This window comes from Pezoporus flaviventris, unplaced genomic scaffold, assembly GCF_033815535.1.
Source record: "Pezoporus flaviventris isolate CSIRO_AGI_PZ_B2104156 unplaced genomic scaffold, CSIRO_AGI_Pfla_v1 ptg000006l, whole genome shotgun sequence".
NCBI classification, from domain to species: domain Eukaryota; kingdom Metazoa; phylum Chordata; class Aves; order Psittaciformes; family Psittacidae; genus Pezoporus; species Pezoporus flaviventris.
Genome location: NW_026892554.1, coordinates 14,547,189 through 14,569,528, shown reverse-complemented (window position 1 = coordinate 14,569,528; position 22,340 = coordinate 14,547,189). Strand labels below are relative to the sequence as shown.

The window sequence follows — 22,340 nt, the reverse complement described above, 5'->3', positions numbered from 1 at the left end:
TTAGGGAGACAAGGGCCACCCCAGCGGCTGTGCGGGCAGAAAATCTCTAGGCAAAGTGATTCATCATGTGTGGCAAGATGACTGTGACATCTACAGATTCTTGCCTAGAGCAGCATGGTACATGCTACAAGGAATCAAGCGTCCTGAAAAACACCAATGCACATCCCAGAAGCTTCAGTAAGAAGGACATGTTTTTAAATAACAGAACACTGGACACTAAAAATGTGCATCTTATTTTGCTTCCTGCAGTGGATGTTCCCCTTCAGCATATTTGAACCCATGCTGTTGACCTAACACAGAAATAAGCAAATTTTACAATTTTGCATTCAAACTCACTCTTTCGGAAGTAATCAAAGGGTGTTTTAACATCTGGCTCATATTCCTTCCTCCAATGTAGCTTAGCCACAGCCTTGCAGGTTTGTTTACAAGCTGGCCATCAATAAATGATTCTTTTTCCAGTTTAAAACATATTTTCCTATAATGGCTTTTATTATCCTCTTGTCCATGCACTACAACTTCTAGCTCTTCTAACAGAGCATCAGAGAATGCACCTCCATTGCAATATGAGAACAAACAGTTTTGATCTTCCAAATCTAGTGCACAGCAATCTGTGCTGTGAAAGAGAATACTTACTGTACTACACAGCACCCCTGTTCACAATCTGCACTCAAAGATCACTTGGAAGAGCCTGGTTTTGAATGTGCAGATGTCTCACACACAAGCAAAAAGATCCACACTGAAACAGAGAAATACTCCTCTACCATGGTATTCCACTAATAGCACTGGCCAGTAACACATACACAGATAAAGCACCAAGAATAACAACAGAGCAAATGTGATGAATGACGTTATGCCCTACATTTCAACAGCCAAGGAATTACCATACTGTAAATAACAGAGCATAATCAGATTTAAAACTTTCTTTATATTTAAGATGAAGGAAAAAAAAAGAAAAAACCTATCTACAAAAAGCAACATACCTGCACAACAGCACAAAAAATAGCCTTTCTTAAAACAGTCAAAAAAGTCAACTGACCAAGGAAGACAGTCAAGCCTGGTAAAGACAAGAAAAATCCCAACATGCAGCTCTATGTAAGCCTGATGGAAGTGCCCAGGTGGAACAGCGTATTGATCCAGATGGGTGCATTCAGGGACAAAACCCCAAGTTTAACCATACAGTAAAACTATATAAAAACTATACCCTATAGATTTGAGAACAGGTGATTCTGTTGATGATTTTACTGTAAATTTAAGTTTACATTATTTTCTGCTTCTGATGTTTTGGCATTTTTGAAGGAAATATATTGGACCAATGACATATAATTCTGTTGCACTAAAACAAGAAAGCAACATAAAAGTACCATCAAGAAAACAAGAGAAACTGGACAGAAGGGCAGTGGCAGCTTTTAAAACATAGCTTTCAGCTCAACAGCAGTGCTGAAATTGGTTATCAAGGAAATAATGATGCTTTAGAGCACAAGTTAGAAGAGGAAAAAAAGTTGCTGGGGCCTGGATAACATTTTCTCCTGATGAATCACCGCCTTTCAATTTGGTGTTTTATTTCATGTCGGTTTACTGGCATTTGCACTATGTCTCTATCATGAGACCAAGCTGTGCCTGTGCTGGGGGAAGAGAGGGAGGCACACAAGCCAGCAGCTTGGAGGAGTACAATCAACAGGGAAGCTTGCCTCCTTCATACTGCAGAATGTCAACCAAGCACAAAAGAGCCAGCTAAAGTCACTATCTTGAGTTCAAGGCATTTGTGCTCTGAATTTTCTTCTATGTAGGCAAAATGAGATTAATCGTACAGAAAATCCTCTACAAGTTGTTCTTTATCTTTACTCTGTTCTAAATATATTACTGAAAGCTCACTGTTAATTCCGTATACGTAAGCAAACTATCCTACATAAAGTGGTTACGAACTGGAGAAACACATGGGCTTTTTCCTTCTGCCAGCAATCTATACTCCTTCCCATAGTTTGCAACTGCGCCACTTAATCAACGAAAACCAGCAGTATTTCTCTTCTGGCCCCTCTGTCCTTACCCCCGCTCCAAAATACTGGAGGAACAGGTTTACACTCAATTGATTTTAATAGTTTTACAAAGTTGTTGGGTTATTTTTACCAAGTACCTTTTGAATCATGTTTCTAGGAAGATACATTTCTAAAGTAATAGCAAAAATGTAAATGAAATAAAGAACATACACATATACTGGACAAAAAAATTCATTGTTATTGTGCACAAGGCATAGTGCCAGATAGCTGTCAAACAAAGGAACAAAATCATACAGTTGTTTGGCACTCAAGGCTGAAATCATCATGAAACATGCACTGTTTATAAATTGTCATTGATGAATAAAAGCAGTGAACAAAAAAATTAAAGGAAATGCAGCCAAGCACCAGAAAGACAAGCCAATCATCGCTCCTCCTCCCACCACTCTCAGCCATGAAACAAAACAAAATAACCCCCAAGTCCCCAGTATGCTGGGCAGGAACAACGCAGCAGTGCAAGGTAAACTGAGCATTACATGAATGGCAGACTTCAGATTGTGCTCTCATAGCTCAGCCCAATGTACCCAGAAAAGTGATGGGTTCAGACACCTAAAAATAAATGGCATGAGAATTTCTCAGCTTTGTTACTTATGAAGTAATATTTTAAATACTAGCAATGCTAGTGACATTTATCTTGAGCTTAAGCATATCAATCCCAGAAGATGTAAAGCAAAATTGTTTCAGTGATGGCAAAATATATTAACAGATCTTTTGCCACAGAAAATAGCACTGCTGGAAAAAAAAAAACAGAAACAGCCTCAACTATCATTGTGATGATTTAATTCACATCAGGTGAAAGGATGACATTTCCTTTGACTGAGTACAAAGTAAGACAGAATTGTATCCCAGAAAATAAGAGTTCAGTTTCCAATCTTGCATATCCGTACCAATTTCAGTATCTTTCATACTTGAAGCTGTGCAATAATGCAACACATTTATACAGAAACAAAATCTCCTCTAAAATTAAAGAGAAAACTTTATAAACATGCAAAAAATCTTCATTTTTTGACTGACGGGTAGAACATTAAGGTGTGTTAAATGCTTTCTGTAGAATAACACGTATGAGGTTCTGCCAACTCCTCTGAAGTCAGGGTGACGTGATCAGAAGATTCTCTACAGTATTTCATAAGGCAATGCAATTTTTAACATAGGTATGGCCTATTTAAGAAATACGGTTCTGTAAGGAATTCTTTTCTGTAAATTTCTATTCAAGCAGGTTAATCAACCTGTACTTGAAGTTGGATGCAGACTCCAAATATATAAATTAAATCAAATCTGAGGTGACAGCTTGTAATGGACTAGCAGTATGTGAAACAAATAAAGGATGTCATAGGAAAGAAATGAATCCAGTCAGAAACAGAAGTCAGACTTCACTTTGATCCTACAATGCAGAAAACATACTTAAAACTGCAGTACCCTCATAAAGAGTGTGCAAGTACACTTCTTCCTATCTCTGCACAACTTTTTAACACACGATAAAATGTATTTATGAAGCAGTCATGCACTTAAGTATTCAATGCAGATCAAAGGGATCAGCCTTGACACTTCAAGGACTGTTAACAAGTCACAACATCACTCTCAAGACTTCTGTTTTCTATGTCCCATTGTATAAGAGGGAGAAATTGCAAGAAGCCTTATTTGTAGTGCATTTGGGCCACAAGTGCCAGGCTTATCTTAGAGATTCCTGTTACACTGGGAAGTAAACTAAAATCTTGTAACAGCTACTGTGAAGATAGTACTGGTTTTGCACACAGCCTCTACACTCCCAATTTGAATTTACACATTATACATTTACACATTACATATTTTAGTGCACTTGGTTCCCAACTACCTTTAAGGCTTATGCCAGACCTCAGCAGTTTCAGGAAAAACTGTAAAATCAGCCTGAATTTATTTCAATACTAACTGCTGTGATTCTTTCCCATTCCAACAAACCTTTCTTATGTCATCACTGAATTTAAGGCTAGTGTTTTCTTTAAAGGAATTAGTAACAGTAATCCCCAATACTGTCAGTTTCTTTATTCCTCTATATAACATAGTATCACATAAAATGATGTATTAACTCATCTTCAGATGGGGGACCCCTTATAAGCATCTTCCACAAACACCCTCCCCAACCAAACAGCACCCTCCCTCCACCAAATGCCATCCTGGTGAGGCTTTCACTCGTAAGGATAGCAAGGTTTCTATTTCTCAAAAGTGACCCTTCATCTGGATGCCTAAGAAATAACTCCTCAGAATTTTCAGCTGACTTCCCAATACACATACATGCGTTAGAGTGACAGAAACCACACACCCAGCTGAAAGCCACCGTGCTGTTTGCCTTCAGAAAAGCACAAAGACAGCAACCAAGGAAGGCACGCATGTAAAGCAAGACACTACCATCACCTAACAGCATGAGCTGCAGCGTCTCTGGTCTTCTGCACATTGCTGTTACACAAAAATCTTTCACCCGCTTTCCAGAAACAAAACTGTGGTGCAATATTGGGCTGAAATCAAAATGTCCAGGCATTATTTTCAAAATAAAACTTTAAAACTTTTTCTTTTGGTGATACTCATTCCATTAACCCACTCCATAACTGAAGCACTGCACACCTGCAGCAGCTTACAACTCTGGGGAAAACACAGAGGCCACTCAGGCAACTCACAAAACCAATAGTATCAGAAGTCCAATACCTTTGTGCACCTAAAAAGTAAAATTAGGTCTTTTATAGGCTCACTCACACCATTTCATCCAGTTTGCTTTTAGTTCTGAGGTGTCTGTGTATCTAAACAAAGTCACGTTTCCAGCAGCAACAAACATTTGACTCACTAAAACCCATTCTCTCAAGAAAACTATTAACAACTTCAAATCACATTAGTGCAAATACTATAACGCCCCAAATCACAAAAGCTACTTGTTTTGGCACGAGCAGCCTAGTTACATCATTTTGGTTGATCAGTTCAGGATTTAATCACTGGATACAGGCTGCTACATTTATTAAAAGCTGGACTGCTAGAGACACACAGGCTGCAGCTTACATGCACACAAGAATGAAAAAAAATTAATGGAATGAAATAGAGATTAAGTAAATGATTTTTATGCACCTGGCGATAAGCAAACATCTTTATTGCAAAACAAAGACAAGCCATGAAAAATTACAAAATTATCTTTTAATCACCAGTGAGCTTTCTACAGTCTCCTATTTGAACAGGATAATAGTTATTATGTAGATCCCTAAGCAACTGCCTCATGGGGAAGTTACATCACCAGTATGGGAAAGAGTCACCCCCTCCTCCCCTCTCCCTGGAAAGGAGCTTGGCGCCTTCAGACAGACTGAAATTTGAAATCCTACAGCTTCACCCAGCTGATCCCATCCACTGGAACACATCTACAAGTGCCCAGGGATGGCAGGAACCACAGGAGAGAAATATGCCCTTTCAGCATTTCATGCACTGATGAGCCTTGTAACAGATAAACATACCCTACAGCAGCTAAACTGACATGTTATAACAAAGAGGAAATGCAAGACTTAAAAATTTCATCAGATTGCCTCTGAAAAGGCGAATAAATAGTAGAGTACACTGTGAATAAATTGACACTCCAGTGTATCAGACTGCATTAACTAAAACCCAAGCTTTGCAGAACAAATTTTATCAGAACCAAAATATTTCAAAATTAAAAATCCACAGACTTGCATGTTTGAATTCCCTCACTGGCAATTCAGAAGTACTCAGTATGACAGAAATTCGGGGCTTCAGTGTGAGGCCTTTTGGAAGGAGGCAACACTTTGTTTGCCGCCAACACAGCCCATGCTAAGGCCCACTTCCTCTCCCGTCAGCAGGCAGTGCCAACACCAGCACTGCCCGCAGGGCACCAAACTGCACATTCTGCTTGTGGGACACGCTGTGTCCTGTGTAAAGGTGCTTGTGGCACTAGTAGTATCCAGTGAAAAGGTACCACCTGCTCTTCATCATACAGTTTGATGGATTTTCAAGGACAGATTCTTCACTTTCCTACTTGCCAGATAAAGGACCTTTTTGGTTTTTTCCCTTGAACCCCAGACTAAGTCTGAAAATGACTCCAGCACTGATTTGGAGACTATAACGATCCTGTAAACTTGCACAACATTATCAGTGCTCGCTCAGGCTGAACTGCTGCAGCAGTCACTTGTCAGGCTCACACAGGGAGGGGAGGTGAGCTCAGGGCACCTGCTCGCCCGGCTCCTCACCCGCCGGGGCAGGCAGCTGCTCCTACCTGCAGCCCCACACCTGAGCACCACCGGAGGAGGGAGTGGGGCTGCCTGCCCCTCTGCCACAGCTGCTGGCAGGAGGAGGATCAGCCTCTCCAGGGGGAGCGAGCACAGGCGGACACCTGCTACTGCACAGCATTACCGGGGATGTGAGACCCCACTACATCTGCGGAAAGCCTTGAGGTATTACTGTGTTTAAAGAAATGTTAGGAAAGCTATTTGATTGAAATATTACTCTAAACAGAAGGGAAAACTGAGCTTAACACACACTCTTGTGAGCAAAAACCCAAGGGTAAAAATGCCCTGCACTTAGCACTTTCACTAAATGACTCTGTAATTTAATTTCCCAGAAACCCATTAGCTTTCACAAAAGGAAAATGAAGAGCAGATGAGAGCAATTCTTTGGTGTGAGTAGAATTTATTTAATGTAATACCTGGGGAAAAAAAAAAAAAGAAAAAAGAAAAGATAAATCTGAAACTGTACCAAGAGATACAAAACATCATAACTAGCAAGCTTCAGCCTGCAGATCGGCACAGTAACCAGTAAGGCAGGTCCAAGGTTTTCAAGGTTTTACAGGTAGGACTGACAAGAAGAGCCTGCCTCTGCCTAACAGGCCATGCCAGAGCTGGGACACAGGCAGATGTCCCCAGAACAAAAGGATCGCTAGTATTTAAAACAAACAAAACAGGGCAGAGGGGGAGAGAGAGAATGAGGGAGAACATACCTGCAATTTACAGTGATTTATATATATATGAAACAATTCTAGAAGAGAGGAAGAATCATTAAAATTTAGCTTAAAAACAGTTCTCCGAGATTGAAATTTTCATTCTAAAGACCAAAACATTATAAAATTCACATTAGGCTGTTAGCCGATCTATAGTATCATCTACAAAGGGTCAATCAAGCAATTAAGCACAGTGGCAAAAGGAGAACAAACATTCTTACATGGAAATGTAAATATAAATATTCCATTTGCCAGGTTCATTATATGCAACTATTGCAGAAAAATAATTTAGAAGAAAAAACAAAACATACAGCTATGTGAAGCAACAAGACATGCAGCTTTAGTGGGGTGAAGCAATGGCAACACTTTGGGAAACACAGCCATGATGTATTACATATAGATGAGTCGGCATCTTGATATTTTTAGCTTTAATAATCAAAACAATGATTTGCTACAATGTAAACATAACGCTGTGAAACTGCATTACTGTAACTGCATACCGAAACAGCTACTGTCAAGTGAATTTCAAGGGACCTTGCCAGCATGGGAAGTTGACAACCTATGGCTTGTGGTGGACAAGTGTCTTAGAGCAGCCCAACACCCTACATCCACACTGTAACTGTGGATGATTTTAACTTGGCCTTTTTTACTAAGAAAAGTTTTTCTGAACTCTTAGCCTACAATAACGTTTGACAGGTAATGACGTGACGCTTATTAGCTCTCAATTTTCTTTAAACTTATTGCCCTCCTCCTGTAAAATGAGATGAACTGAAGCACTTGGTATAATCTTTGTTGTGCCCCTATTTTGTTATTGTCTTCTTTTAACGTTTTCCTCTTTTTTTCCTAACGATTTCTCTGAAGGATACAAAACATTTTGTCCCCACCATTCTCCCCACTGTAACTGCGCACAACTTATTTCAGATCAATCTTGCCATTGCTCCTATCTCTGGAGATCATTTCCCTTGTGATGCCTATTTTATTCCATGTGCGAAGATTAGTAATAACTAGAGAAGACAATTCAAGGAACTCTAACTATTATTTTGGACAAGTATAAGGCCTGCCAACACACTACTCGCATCGGTCCTCTCCTTTCCTAAAGGTAATTAAAACAAGATTCCTAGCAAAAGCTATAATGGCATCATTCTTAACATTTGCCATTTTAATAACTATTTACCCTTGCTTCCTTCCTTTTATTGCTTTCACCATCATAAAGCCATTTGATAATAAGCTCTATCTCTGCAATTCAAAATTCTTCTATTGGAGAGCTACTGAGAAAGAAAACCAGCAGTTTTCCTGAAGATCAGTTAGATTCTTGACTGAGAAATAATTCAGATCAATGCCTTCTTTTACTTGTATTTTGAAGTTCAAAAGTCTCCCCTTTTACCAAGGATAACCTTTGCAATTTAAGGTTTAAAAGGCTTACATCACCTGTTCAAGAACACCATCAATACTGGAGAGCTTATTGAAGCTTCAGCCATTTACCATGTCACTTCAAAAAAATGCCTGTAATGTTCATCTTTAAAAATACTTACCACTGGTAATGTTCATCTTTAAAAACACTTACCACTTAATATACAATTCAAAGAACAGATTTTAGAACAAAAACAGCAATGTCACGAGTTTGACACAGCAATGTCACTAGTTTGAAAGATGCACTAGCAGAAGCACAGTTGCTCTTACAACCTGACATAGGCCAGCAATCAAATAATTGAAGTGAACAGTAACTCTAAAATCAGAAGGCATCCCCAATCCAGATATTGATCACTCATTTACATGATTAATCCACAAAATGAGTCTTTAGTTTCACAGTAACTTGAAAGACAATTCATGGAATCTGGCTTCGACCCATCAAGCAGCTCTCTGCTCCTGCTACCCTTTGCTCCAAGTGGCAGTTTCTACCCAACACATACCTATTAACCACCTGCTACATTGGTACAAGACAGTTAAACACTAATACAGGATAAAATCCTGTTTTGTGAAGCCTGATGACAAACCATTCAAGCACATCAAATACAAATGACATTCAAGGGATCCAGACATTTATTACTTTGCTTTCACTAAGGAGTACTTTGTTTGCTTTCTTCACATTTTTATTTCAGGGTTATCCTTTATATTCACACTATAAATAGAGTATAAGAAACTATATTTTGATTAATAATCTTAACAATTTATAGCTCTAATTACTGTAATAATACTAACTGAGGTGTGTCTTGACTTCCTTACATACACTTAATGCTGACCCTAATAAAATACTATGTCCAGAGTTAAGTTTGTTAGCCACAGTCACCACCTCACTAGGACACTAACAGAGGTGACTGTTACAGTGTCCACAGATGATAGGAAATAAGCTAGTAATTACGACCCTGCAAATGGTCTTCGACAGTGAATAGGTGAGCCCAGGAAGATGCAAATGATCTAAAAATCCTTCATTCCTGTACATTCAGTTTCCTCTGACAACAGTTTCCAGTTATCTTGGTTGACAAGTCTTGAAACCCTGTGACTAGCTCTGAAATACCCAGAGCTCTAAAATTTAACCAAAATAAACTGTAAAGCAACTGGCAAAAGAAATAATGGTAAAACAAGGAAGTATACTTCAAAGAAAACTTGGAAAAATTATTTCTCTCTCTACATCAAGCAACCAATTTTAACACAGCAATCTTACATTCAACCACCATCTTTTCACTCACTATTGACTAAAATTTTTAATGACATTTTATCATGTATAAGCCTGTGGAACTGTGTAGGACACAGATGATGAACATGGAGCACTCAAGTTTTGCCTTTATCCTTTCTGCCTCTTGTGAGAGTACACATATTCAAAAAGAAATTAAGTCACCCACTTCAAATTTTCAGGACATACCAACAAAAATCTGTTTAAGCTATATACAAGAATGATCTGCTTTCTTCCTGGTAAGCAGAAGTAGAAAAGCTCTTTAGAATGAAGTCCAGGGAGTAGTAAAACAGAAGATAACAGTACCACATACTCAAAGGGCCCTAGCGAAAACTGACCTCTACTTGCAACAGCAGCGTACTAAAAGACAGCATAATTACAGAGAAAAGAATCTCATATCCTTGTGAACAGTTTTCTAGAATGTAATTAAACCAGAAAGTGTCGAATAAGCAAAGATTATCCAGTCTAAATGGAGCTACAATACCACCAATATATCTTAGCCTGATTTTCTACATATCTCTATGGATACAAACAGACTATGGTGGTGCCAAGAGGATTCAGTGGTTTTACTTAGAATACGAGCAACGGCCTTCTTTTTTTATACTAACAAATCAACAGGATAATTCTGGAATTCATTAGTGAAGAACACTAACCAATCCAACATAATAGCTTTACTTCCTCTGCAAAACACTTCAAAAAATATCTAAATGAATATGGAAATGCATCTTTCTGTGGTAAATTGTTCATTATTGAATCATTATCAACTCTTGTTAGACAAAATTTCCCTCTTTTGCAATGTACAAGATCATTAAAATGTTTGAGAGCTCCATCATGAAAGACAGTGCCACTTTATAATACGCTATCTCTTCAGGCAAATATGCTTACGGCTGAACATAATACACAAAATAACAACATCCCCTTGACACACAATTTTTTCTTTTAATGGTGCTCTTAAGTGTTGACAGCAATGGTGAAATATGTTGTTTCTCTTTCTTTTTTATTTTTTTAATAGTTTTTAACTATTTCAGAGATGTATTTCAGTCATGATAGAATGTTGGGAAGGAATGTGTTTCTTAGATCTTCAGCACGCAACCCCAGATGCTCCATCTTTCTATTAGCCTAGTGAGATACTGCCTATAAGCTCATCAAGTTCATGTTCTTAGCCTCCATCTCCTTTTAACATCACAGACTAATCAATCGATGCACTAAAAATCATCTACAGTAGCTAATAAAATAGATGTTTTCATGCTGTTTATAGGAATGTGTCTGCAATTTGATGCCACACAAAAAAAAATTACACAGTTTAAGAAACTTAACAAGAAATCTCATTTTCTTTTCAATAATAGATATAAACACAGAGGTACTACATAGAAAACTACTACTCAATGTTTCTATGTAGCTTTTATCATTACTCTCTTCAAGCTTTCAGCATCAAGTGTGGATACACTGCAAAAATTCCTGATGTGAAAGTATGATATACAAAGCTGCATCCTTTACTGTAACATAAGTAAAATGAATATAATTTTTTGTTCTGACAAGCCAAAAAAACACAGGTGGAATATTTTTAAAAGCACAGAGTTTTGAGGTGTACATTTCTTAGATATATATACTGAAAGCTTTCTAGAATTCATTGCTACATATGGACTGAAATGAGGTACTATTGCTCCAACAAAATAAAATCTATAAATGTTAGCCATAAAGCATTACAAAACTATTTCAGCTCACAACTGCTTTGGGCAACTGACACATACACATCTTGCAATTCATTAGATCTCTCTACAAAACAATCTCAATGGAGGCTTCTTCTCAAATCCGTATTAAGGATGTAATTTATTATGTCTAATGGAATCACCTAGGTATCTCTTCAATAAAACTGAAGAACTAGGAAGATAGTTCCTTCAGGTATTTAGAGGCATATATTGTTTAGAAAGTGGATGGCCCAAAATAAAGCCATGAACAATTAAGTGAACAGTTAACCTTTGGCAATACAAATTAAAAAAAAAAAAAAAAACAACTTTGCTATGCATTTTTGCAAAATAAAAATCAGTGTCAACTACAAAGCCTAGAGCCATTCCATACGTGCTACTGATCAAAACGCTGGAGAAGCAATCGAAGGAACTTGCCTTTTTAGTCTTCTATTTAAAGAAAGAACAAAATATTTGAAACCAAATTAGGGGGATGCTCTACTCTGCTTTAACAAAATAACTAAGGGAAACTACATTTTAGCTTTACTGTCTTCAAATATAAGTATCATCGATCAATTGACATGTACTCTAAACAAAGACTACAGACACTTTCATTTTCAATTTACATGGTTTTAGGTTTATATATGGAGGTTTAAACAAAATTTTGATTGCAGCAATAGCTGTGCTTTGTCTCCTCTATTTGGGAGAAATTAAAAGTAGTAAACAAAGACTGAGCAAAGTAGAAAGATTTTCAAAAGAAATTGCAGACCACCAGGATTTGGATTTAGGTAATCCACTTAGATTACCATGGCTATGTCTTAAAAGGACAATACTGCGATCACAAAATAGGTCATGTCTACAAGACAGAATATATAAGTGAAACAATGCTAAATGTACAAACTCAGAACAAACATTAAGAGTTATCCCTAGGTTTAAGATGCAAGGAAAAAAAAAAAAATCTGTGCCAAAGCCATGTACTGCCAAGCAACAAATATTTTAAAATCAACATTTTTAAGCTCTAAACTGGAATAGGAGAAGAGTTTCAAAAAATACCATCAATACATTAACACATTTCAGGTAGCACAAGCTCAGGCAATGAAGAAAAAGCTTTCAATACCTAAACCCACCATGTAATACACATTTTGCTTGTTTTGCCAGTTTCAAAAATAGAAAATGTTGGACACCCACAGGCTTGGACGCAGTAACAACATTTGCCTTGCAAAAAAGGAGTTTGCAGCTATTTGTTAGAAGTGACAATGTTCCTAGCACAACAAATAACAAAGAAATCAGAGAACTAAAAATAAGAGGCAAGACCTCAAATTATTAACTGAAGAAAAGCCTAAAGTAAATTGGTAGGTGCTTCAGTTAGATAGCATTAGAAAAACAAGCTTTTTTTTTTTAAATGTTCAAATTAAAAATTTCTGTAGCTGTCTTCTCACAAAAGTGAAGGGAGAGTCTTGAAATAATTTAGAATTCACACAAGAAATGCAAAAATCAAATATAAATATAGACGCTTTCTAGAGCGACTCAAGAAAATCTAGGTTGTTCTTTCTTCAAAAAAACTCCTGCCCAATGCCTTTATGAGGAATTTGCCCAACATAAAAAGATTTCAATAGGAAAGCTAGTCTTGCTATGAGAAACAGCAGCTTCCAGATGCTTGACATGTCAGGCCTAGACAAGGGAATGAAAAATGTCTCTTTCTGACCAAAGAGGCTTTGAGGGGATACTTGTAAAGAATTACCTACTTACCCATCAGATTTGAGTTCATGAAAGGTGTCGGGGACAATCCTTCATGGGGCCCTAATCGACTGTCATTCAAGTGATCACTGTAATGAGGACTGTCTGCAAAACCCTAGAGAAAAAAAAAAGAAAGAGACCAGAGTATTAAACAGATTATTTGGCAGCCCTGTTAATTGAGTGTAATGACACTTTCCTAATTAAATGTGCGGAGTCACAATCGGTCATTAATCACAAAAGTTGCCTTTGCGTCTATCTCACAGAAATTACTCTCTGCCCGTATTTTACCTTTTCCCCCTCTTTCTGCCCCATCAAAAGGAAACCACATAATTTCTTAATAAGCTGTGTCCTTGTGGACAGTATTTCTAGAAACTGAATAATACTGAGATATGTTGATATTTGAATCCTCTTAGTGATAAGTCGCTCACCACTGAGAGAACGGAATTAGTCTGGAGAACCCCAAACTGATTTTCCCCCACCCCACCAAGGTTTCTCTTTGCATTAATAAAACACAGTAAAAAGGTCAGGAAGAGAAAGGACTTTCCTAACATTAGGAAAAAATGTTAGTGTAAATGAGAAGAAGGAATTCATTTCCCCTCACAGGCTGCTATTAATGTTACAGATTAATAGGCATTTTGACCCTATCACATTACTAAATGGCATAGCTCACTGACAAAAGGTTTACTTCCAAACAGTGATCAAATAAACAACTTTGTCACCCAATTTGCAAACAAGCACTCAAACTGAAAAACTGTTTTGCACTTTTCTAGCATTTGTAGAGCAAACTTAGCAGGCTTGGAGCAACCCTCTCCCAGTTCAGAAACACTGGCTTATTGAAAGCTTGCGCCAAAGGCATAAAGACAGAAACCACAGAAACCCTTGGATGCGCATGTTATTTAATTAACCCAATTACTTAGAATTCTTTTGTACATTTCAAAATGCTTTCAGCTTTTCCATATAAAGATATGAATACAGAATTTGACATTCAGACTGATCAGATGTGCACTGAATCTCTTACTCTGTACCAAAACACGACAGACCTGACGCTCAAAATTGCACCTCCTTTATAGCCAAAGCTTTGAAAAACATTTTGTTAACCGAATCTTATAATTCCCACTTACTAATTTCTCTAAGTCTGGCAGAGAGAAACCTAAAGCTCAGGCCCAGTTAAAGGGGAGGGAGGTGGAAACTGTTCACAGCTACCAGAAACCATCCCAAGTGCCCTGGGACTATAAAATCATCAATCACTGAACATTTATCATTTTTGCAGACCACAGGCTCACATTCAAGACAACATTAATGGGGCTGAAACAGGCCTCACTATCTTTGCAGGCGTGCTGTCAGTTCTACCAAAGGGCTAGTAACTGAGGGCTAAATAACTGTCAAATCACTACTGCTGCTTATGGATGCATGTCACAACTCTTGCTGCTATTTGGCTTTAAAAGTAATCTTCTGGGAGTCCCAACTCCCATATGAATCTTCAGCTGACTTTATCTACTTCAGAATCAGTGATACACACGTGATAGGCATTCAGAAACAATCTTAGTGACATTTACAACTTGGTTATGACCACAAGGGTGTCCTCTGGTAACCATGACCTAGCTCTGTCTGTCAGACAAGCAGCATGCAGCAGCAGCTGCTGAGGAAATGGAGTGGCTCCTAGCTAAGGTCACCACATGTGGTTTATTTTTATGCTGAAATGAAACAAAAAAGAAATTAAAGCTGCTGAATGAAAAATAAAAATAAAAATACAGCTTCTAGGTAGGTAGTTTCCTATTTGGCTCTCTGCTTATACTGTGGGGGTTTTAAAAACCTTTTCCCCTAAGACAATACTTCAATTATATATATATATATTTTTAAGTAAAAAACTAGAAAGGACACTGTCAATAAAAGAGAATCGTCATCTCAGACATCCAGGAGTGGTACCTAGATGAGCCCCAGAAACTGACATCTTCAAGAGATCTTTATTTACAAATAATAGAACTACTGGAAACGTAACAAGAATCATTTCATACATGGTTATACATCATACAGTACAACCTCCCTAACACACAAAGATTAGTAATGCCCCTCCCCAAGTTAATATGCATATTCCCCCCCCCAAAAAAAATAAAATAATTGAAGAATTGGAGAACTGGATGGGTAGTTTACACAGAAAGGAACATTCTCCCTTTTACTGTCAGAATTCTTTCAAATAATCCTTTACCTCACATTCTTTTCATAACCTGTTTCCCAAAATGCCCTGCAACCAATTACCACAGCATCAAAATTACATTTCTACACCACTAAACAAATCAACTCCATCTACCTGAAATAATGCTTCAAGCCCTTCACAGCACTAAAACCACAGAAAACAGAACATTTACTATAGAGGGGGGAAAATGCTCTACAGCATACACAAGCACAATTGTTTTTTCTGTGCTTGGATTAAATTCCTAAAATTAGATGTCAGGCATTTTATTCTTTGTCATGCAGTACAGAATTTACACTTGTGCAAAGTGTAACCTCTCTCAGCCTGTATCTACAGTAGACCTACATAAAGAGGTCTTCACTTGGCTATCAACCATGACATGAGTTATTCAGAGTTTTAGTAATGAGTTATGGATTATCAGCTCAAGCAGCAGAGTTCTCTTTCGGATTAGAAACCCTGGACTGATTCCCACATAACTCACCCATATTAAATGCATACAAAATAACCACAGTTTTAACGAATTTCTTCTGCGTTTCACAAAAGCAAATTAAGCAAAATCTGAAGAATACTAAGGACAATGATTTAAATTACATAGAGGTATTTCAGAGCATTCTTCACATTTAAGCTGTACTTCAAATAAAATTGCATTTGTGACACCATTCCTTGTTTCTACATCTGTATTGTTAACTTACATAATAAACCACATAAAGTTCTACTGGGAAGAGTTATAATCAGTCATAGATAAAAGCTTGAGAAGCTTCCAATAGCTTCTGAAAAGCTACTGGAATCTTCCAGTCATACAATCAAGGCTTAAAAATGTATTTAACAAATACAATAGTACAAATGGACAACATGTTTACTGCTTAAAGAGGAATGCAGTCGAGACCCTTAAAAACTCTGTCTGCAGCACCTATAAAGGACAGTGGTTTATTAAAAGGATATCCCACCTGTGTGACTGAGTAACAAAAATAAAACATCATCAGTTGGCATATGAACTCACCTCTCACAGCAAAAACAACAGAAGGTGGTGGTGGTGGTGGTGGAGACTTATATGCATCATATTCTATCAGAGCCCCTTTTCAAATCTATGATTTAAAGAAGACTCAATAATATAGGCAAATCTCATTCTTTCTTTCTGAGAAAGGACAGAAATTTCAGTTCATGACTATTTTGAAGACTGTCATCTGAAAGGGGACTCACTTGATCATAGCTAGATACTGATTCCAAGGAGAAACAGAAGCTAATCAGTTATGCCAAAAGCTATTCTCCCCTTTGGGAAGAGCTATTCAGTGGTACATACTCTGAGCTGGCTCTGCTGGAACAGGCTGGTGATGTCATTCTTGGACCACAGGTGGGCTTCCAAAGCCCTTCGGAGCACTGCTACCTACTGTTACCTGTGAGGCAAGCTTGACACAGAAAAGCTGGAAGGAGATACTTCATGCTGAGTACACATCCCCACTTCTGCCAGCTTTCCTCCCCAGCAAACATACCAATAGATTAGCATGCATCAGAGCACACAGCTTGAGTATTTAGCAAATAACTAGCAAAAAGTCTGCAAAATAGGAGTTACTGATAAATTTATTTTCTGTTCTGAGCACCCTATTCTGAAGTGACAGCAAATAGCTGGGGACATTTTTCTGTCTACAGAAAGCAAGCTGGTTTTGACTATGATAACCTTCCAGTATCTAAAGAGGGCTTACAAGAAAGCTGGAGTGGCACTTTTTACAAGGGCATGAAGGGACAGGACAAGTGGGAATGGCTTTAAACTGAAAGGGGGGGGGGGGGGGGATTTAGATTCTTCCCTATGAGGGTGGTGAGGCACTGGCACAGGCTGCCCAGAGAAGTTGTGGCTGCACCATCCCTGGCAGTGTTCAAGGCCAGGTTGGATGGGGCTTGGAGAAACCTGCTCTAGTGGAAGGTGTCCCTGCCTGTGGCAGGGGCTTGACACTAGATAAGCTTTAAGGTCCCTTCCAACCCAAATCATTCTGTGATGCTATGATTAGATGCCATAACTGTAAACTCAAAAACATCTTGTTTAGACTGTCTCTTACAGAGCTACTACAGAAGCAAGCAGGAAGGCAAAGTTTTGCCAAAGGCAGGCAAACCTTTTCTCTTTCTGTACAATAGCACAGAGCCCCAATTAATTCTAATGGGGGCTGACTGTTGCCTTGTATGCTGCTGTATTTTGTAACGTTGTCACCAGTCACTCTGCACCTGGATTTCAATCTGACTGCATGTTTGTGATCAGAAAGACAAAGTCAGATATGTCTACAAATAAAAGCAACAAGTATCATCCATCAATAATACCTGTCATGAAATGCAGCTGGAAGACTACTGCTAATTAGCTCTGCAATGTAATTGAGTAGCAAAGGCACTCTCAGTGTTGAATGCTGTAACATTTTATCACATTTTCAGGTATTTCACTGGATTACAGTGATATTCTCTAAGCAACAAACACAATCCAACCAACCAAAACCCAACAACAGTTGCAACAGTTTTCATTCCTACCTCTTCTGCGTAAGATGCCCCAAGTGTCCAAGTAATTTAGGCTTTACCAGGAGGATGTCCCATGCACAGGTAAGCTAACACAACTAAAACAATTGAAATTGAGACTGCTTACAAAATCATAAATAGCTGTATGCAGGACACCTGAAAATTATCTTACAGAATGTGTTTCTCTAGAACAGAGAAAACACGCTCCCTCAGCACATTTATCCTACCACACCATAAGGGAAGGCCTGATACAATGAGTCAATGCCCCATTTTGCAAAATCAAACAGTAATGAACCTCCTAAAACTCAGTGTCTTTCAATGACTATTAAAGTTCTGACATTTTGGATTAAGTCACTCAGAGAACTCACCTAAGAACAAGTCAAAAAGCCTCCTCAGCTCACTGTTTCTACCCCTTTTCATTGCACTGCTTCCAGGGCTTCTGGAAGATTCACCCTCTCCCTTTTGCTTCCACTTCAAAAACATAAAGCTGTTGTCTCTTAGTAATTATTTTCTGAAGTCTCACCAGGATTTGTCCATGCTTAAGAAAAACTGTACTCCTGACTCTAACTCAAGTTGGTTGGTTGGTTGTTTTTTAAATAAGGACAACATCCTGTCTCCACTTCAGGGTAAAACCTGAAAACTGACTGAAGACACTGTAACTACATGGCACACTATTTTCTCATGCATTTATTGACCTCATGGAACAACTTCTTCCCGTACAGTCAACTACTCCTCAGCATTTAATTTGTCCAAGTCCATGAAATTAGAGAACACAGGCGCTTTTCTCTTGTTCTTCTTCCCTTACCCCAGGCCTTCTCCTACAGAAGTCTCTGCAACCAGACCAAAATCAGACCCAGCTGTAGCTCATGACCAAGCTGCCAGATCAGTAAGTGGGTATTTCCATTTTAGCAACTGACAGTACAGCTCAATTACTGCCTTTAAACTTAAGCCATTAAATTTTCACTAAAATGAATGGTTGACTTCACAGTTTGACGTGGCCAAAAGATTAATAAAGGCTGCTTCCGATTCCTTCAGTTTTACAAGTTTGGCTGACCTTAACTAACAAACATTCTTTAAAACTCAGGAATACTGAAGTCTCTTCCGAGCTAAATTTGGTTATGATCATATGAATCAGGCAACAGTCATCTAAATGACTAATGTATAAATGAATGACAATGAATCTACTGATGAAATCCACTTTATTTTGGATTATCTGCCTCTCCAAACTAATCTGAGATTCTGAAGACAAACAAGAGGGGAAAATACTCAAGAGGGGAGGGAGCGGGGGAAGAAAGCAAGATGCAGAGACTGACTACGCCCAGGAACATTGTGGTGAGTCACTGACTGAAGATTAGACACAAGGCTCTGGGCAATAGCCATACCAAGGTGTCCTAGCTAATTTAAAAGATTATGGATTATGTGATCATGTATGCTTCCAGAAATAAACAACCACCTTGTTCTGGAAAGAGTATTTCCAGACATTGAGGGGGGAAGGGGCAATCGTGTATGGAACGGACAGATAAGAATGCTAGACTCCCTACACCCTTTAGATCATTTCATTCATATTATTGCCAGTTACCTGCTACATGCAAAGGCTAAGAGACCGAGCTGAAGACCCAATCTGATGTGCCATGAAACAAGCACCTCTTCGCTCTGCAGACTCCATGCATGCCATATCCCAGCCTGCTGAGAACAGGCAGCACTTCAGCCCCATCTCTCTTTACTGTGCAAAAACCTGTATAACTCTTGAACAGAGGAATGAATGCAGTTAGCTGATGGAGATCACCCAACTGCAACAGAAACAAGGAACTGTACGCTTTCTAGTTCTAATTCCGGTTCCCTTTCACTATCAGCAAGTATTAACATTCCACTACAATATCCTAAAGACAGAAACATAGCGTTATATGTTACCTGGTAACCTGCTATCAGCAGGGTGAGGGAGAGAAGCAGGTATCACTACCCCAGATTTCAGGTATTATTGGGAAAAGTCAAGAGAGCTTTCACAAGGACCCTCCAAGCATCACCATAAGAAGTTATGTGCTTTGTAAGAGAGATGTGAAAAATTACATTAACTTATTTCCACACATCAAATTGAAATAGATGAAAGCTACATGTGCAGGAATGGAGTATGAGAACAACTGAAACACGGTTTACTTTATTTAACCTGGTAGACCTTTGGAAGGGAGAGGGGGGCACAACACACAGAACAAAGAATCTACTTTGAAATAATTACTATTTTCTCCAGTTGTAAATCAATTTCCAATAAGTTAACTTGGTGAATCATAAATCAGATTTTAAACAGATAGAACCAATGGCCAATTACACTTCTCTAACCCCTCCTGAGACAATTATCAACATGATATGAAATGGGACAATTCCCTGGCCACATGGAAAACAAGTCTGTGAACAGATCACAGTAATAATTTCAATAGATAGGTAACTGACATAAAAACAAACAAAATAAAAACCAGAACACAATTCTCCAGTATGGAGTGAAAGCAGATTTTTCTAGCTCTTATCTAGGCTATAAAGCAGGAAATAAAATAATACCGGTATAGCCAATATACTATCAATAAATGCTTAGAGACAATACCTGAAAACCTACCTAAAGTGTTCAGAACTTACATGTCAGAACTTGCTTTCAGAAGTGCTACCCAATAAATCAGATTACAAAGCAAGCTGCATTTGCAAACATGTCCTGTGCACTGAATATGGAATATTTAATTTTACCTTGGATTTTAAACTGAATCATCTGCTTACTTATAAAACGTCTCAAAAAAAGCAAATAACCAGAAGAACCACCAAACTACCTCCATCGCCCACAAAAAAAAACCCTCACTAACAGAAACAAAAAGGACACAAATACAACAGATTTGATAATGCTTACTGTATGTCTGTATCCCTCTTGTTTTGCTATTTTAACAGTCTCCTTTCTGTTAAAAGTACCTGAGATTAAGAGGTATAAAACACTATCTCAAAACCTGCTAGCTCATTATTATTTTTTGACTTCTTCACAAATGAAAAAGTACTACTGGGGAGGGAAGAATAATTGAGGTATACGGTATTTAGGTTCCAATTTATGTCTGAGTATTTTACGTACAACACGTCATTACCTGTAGACAGCTTGATGACTAATGCTACAAAGCCATCTAAATCTAGCAGTAGTATCTTGATCTGTTCAACTCTGGCTTCAAGTAGATATATAGCAGAGTTATGTAAATGAAAAGAAGGATAAACTGCATACTCAGTACTGAAGCTACCTTCCGTGTTAAATCAGCTCAAAATGTACACTCAGGTTTTAGTGCAATGTACATGGTGGAAGATATTTAAAACACTCACCGTTCAGATTTTGGAAGAGAACAACCTCAGCTAATTTATGCTACATTTTTTTTGGTTTTAAATGATGTGTGTTTATGTAAAAAGACTATCCAGCGAGGAAATGTCTTATGAAAAATATTTTTAGATTTGCTTGGTTTGCAGACAGCAATCTAAACAGATTAAAAAATAACTTGCTCCTCTTATTGCAAAGACATGTTACAAAAAAATCAAAACAATGGAAGAAAACCTCAGAGAGCAGGATTCTTCATGAAATAAAAGCAATCATTAGCCACACCGCAATAAAAACTATGGTAGATGTTTAATTAAAGGCAATGTATATCCCAAAAAAACATGGCAACACCATTCTGTTACCACATTATGAGTATAATTTACAACTCCCAAATAAAGTAGGAAAGCTAAAATGTTCAGAATCATCTCACAACAGGAAGATGAATTTTTCATATGCTGCAGTGCAGCAAACATGCCACTTGGTTCAAGCACCTCAGAATTTGCCTCAGAGAGCTCAGTAGAGCAAGGCTTCCACAAAGCAGCTTTACAGTCCTCTGCAACAAACACTAAGAGCCAGCTACCCTTCTAATGCAAAGGATTATGAACACGTGCAAAAATACAACACTTAGCTAAGGGAGGGACTTGCATACATCAACCAGAAGACAATCACTGAAAAACCACCACTGTTGCATATATAGAAGTAAAAGAAAGCTTTGAGAGCTGGAAGAATAACAAGCACCACAGGAGACAGAAAATAGTGACATGGTTTTGTATATGGGCTTCATTAAAATCATTCAAGAATAAGGGAGACCATCAGCACCGTGCAGAATTCCCCTCACTTGCTAATCACCACTCCCTTTAAAAAAAATTAAAAAAAAAAAAAAATGAAGCTTTCCTACTTTTCTCCCACAAGAGACATATTTTCAAGTTATTCCTTTTTCTAACAAAACACCTGGCCTATGCAAAAGAGATTTTGCTCACAGAAATCCCTAATGTCTCAACTTGCACCTTTTCACAAATTTAAGACTGTCACAGCCAACTCTAACACTAATACGCACTGTTCTTTCAGCTTTCCAACACTTTAACTAGTAGGTAATGAAAACCAAGGCTCTCACAAAGTTTTCTCAAGCTTGCAGGGGTTCTCAGCCTTCAATATGAGTTTAAAACACTACTGAAATAAGAGTTTGTTAGCTTTTAATACAGTATTACCAGAGATTCTTAAAATAAA

The 22,340-nt window shown here is 38.0% G+C and overlaps 1 protein-coding gene across 12 annotated transcripts in view; it reads right to left on the bottom strand.

The window, feature by feature from the left end:
- Positions 1-22,340, bottom strand: part of TCF12 (transcription factor 12) — a 169,599-nt gene that overhangs the window by 93,718 nt on the left and 53,541 nt on the right. For all 12 annotated transcript variants that reach the window (XM_061447042.1, XM_061447046.1, XM_061447045.1 and 9 more), the window contains one exon: positions 13,114-13,216. In XM_061447042.1, coding sequence (XP_061303026.1) covers positions 13,114-13,216 — 103 coding nt within the window. The remainder of the gene's footprint in view (positions 1-13,113; positions 13,217-22,340) is intronic.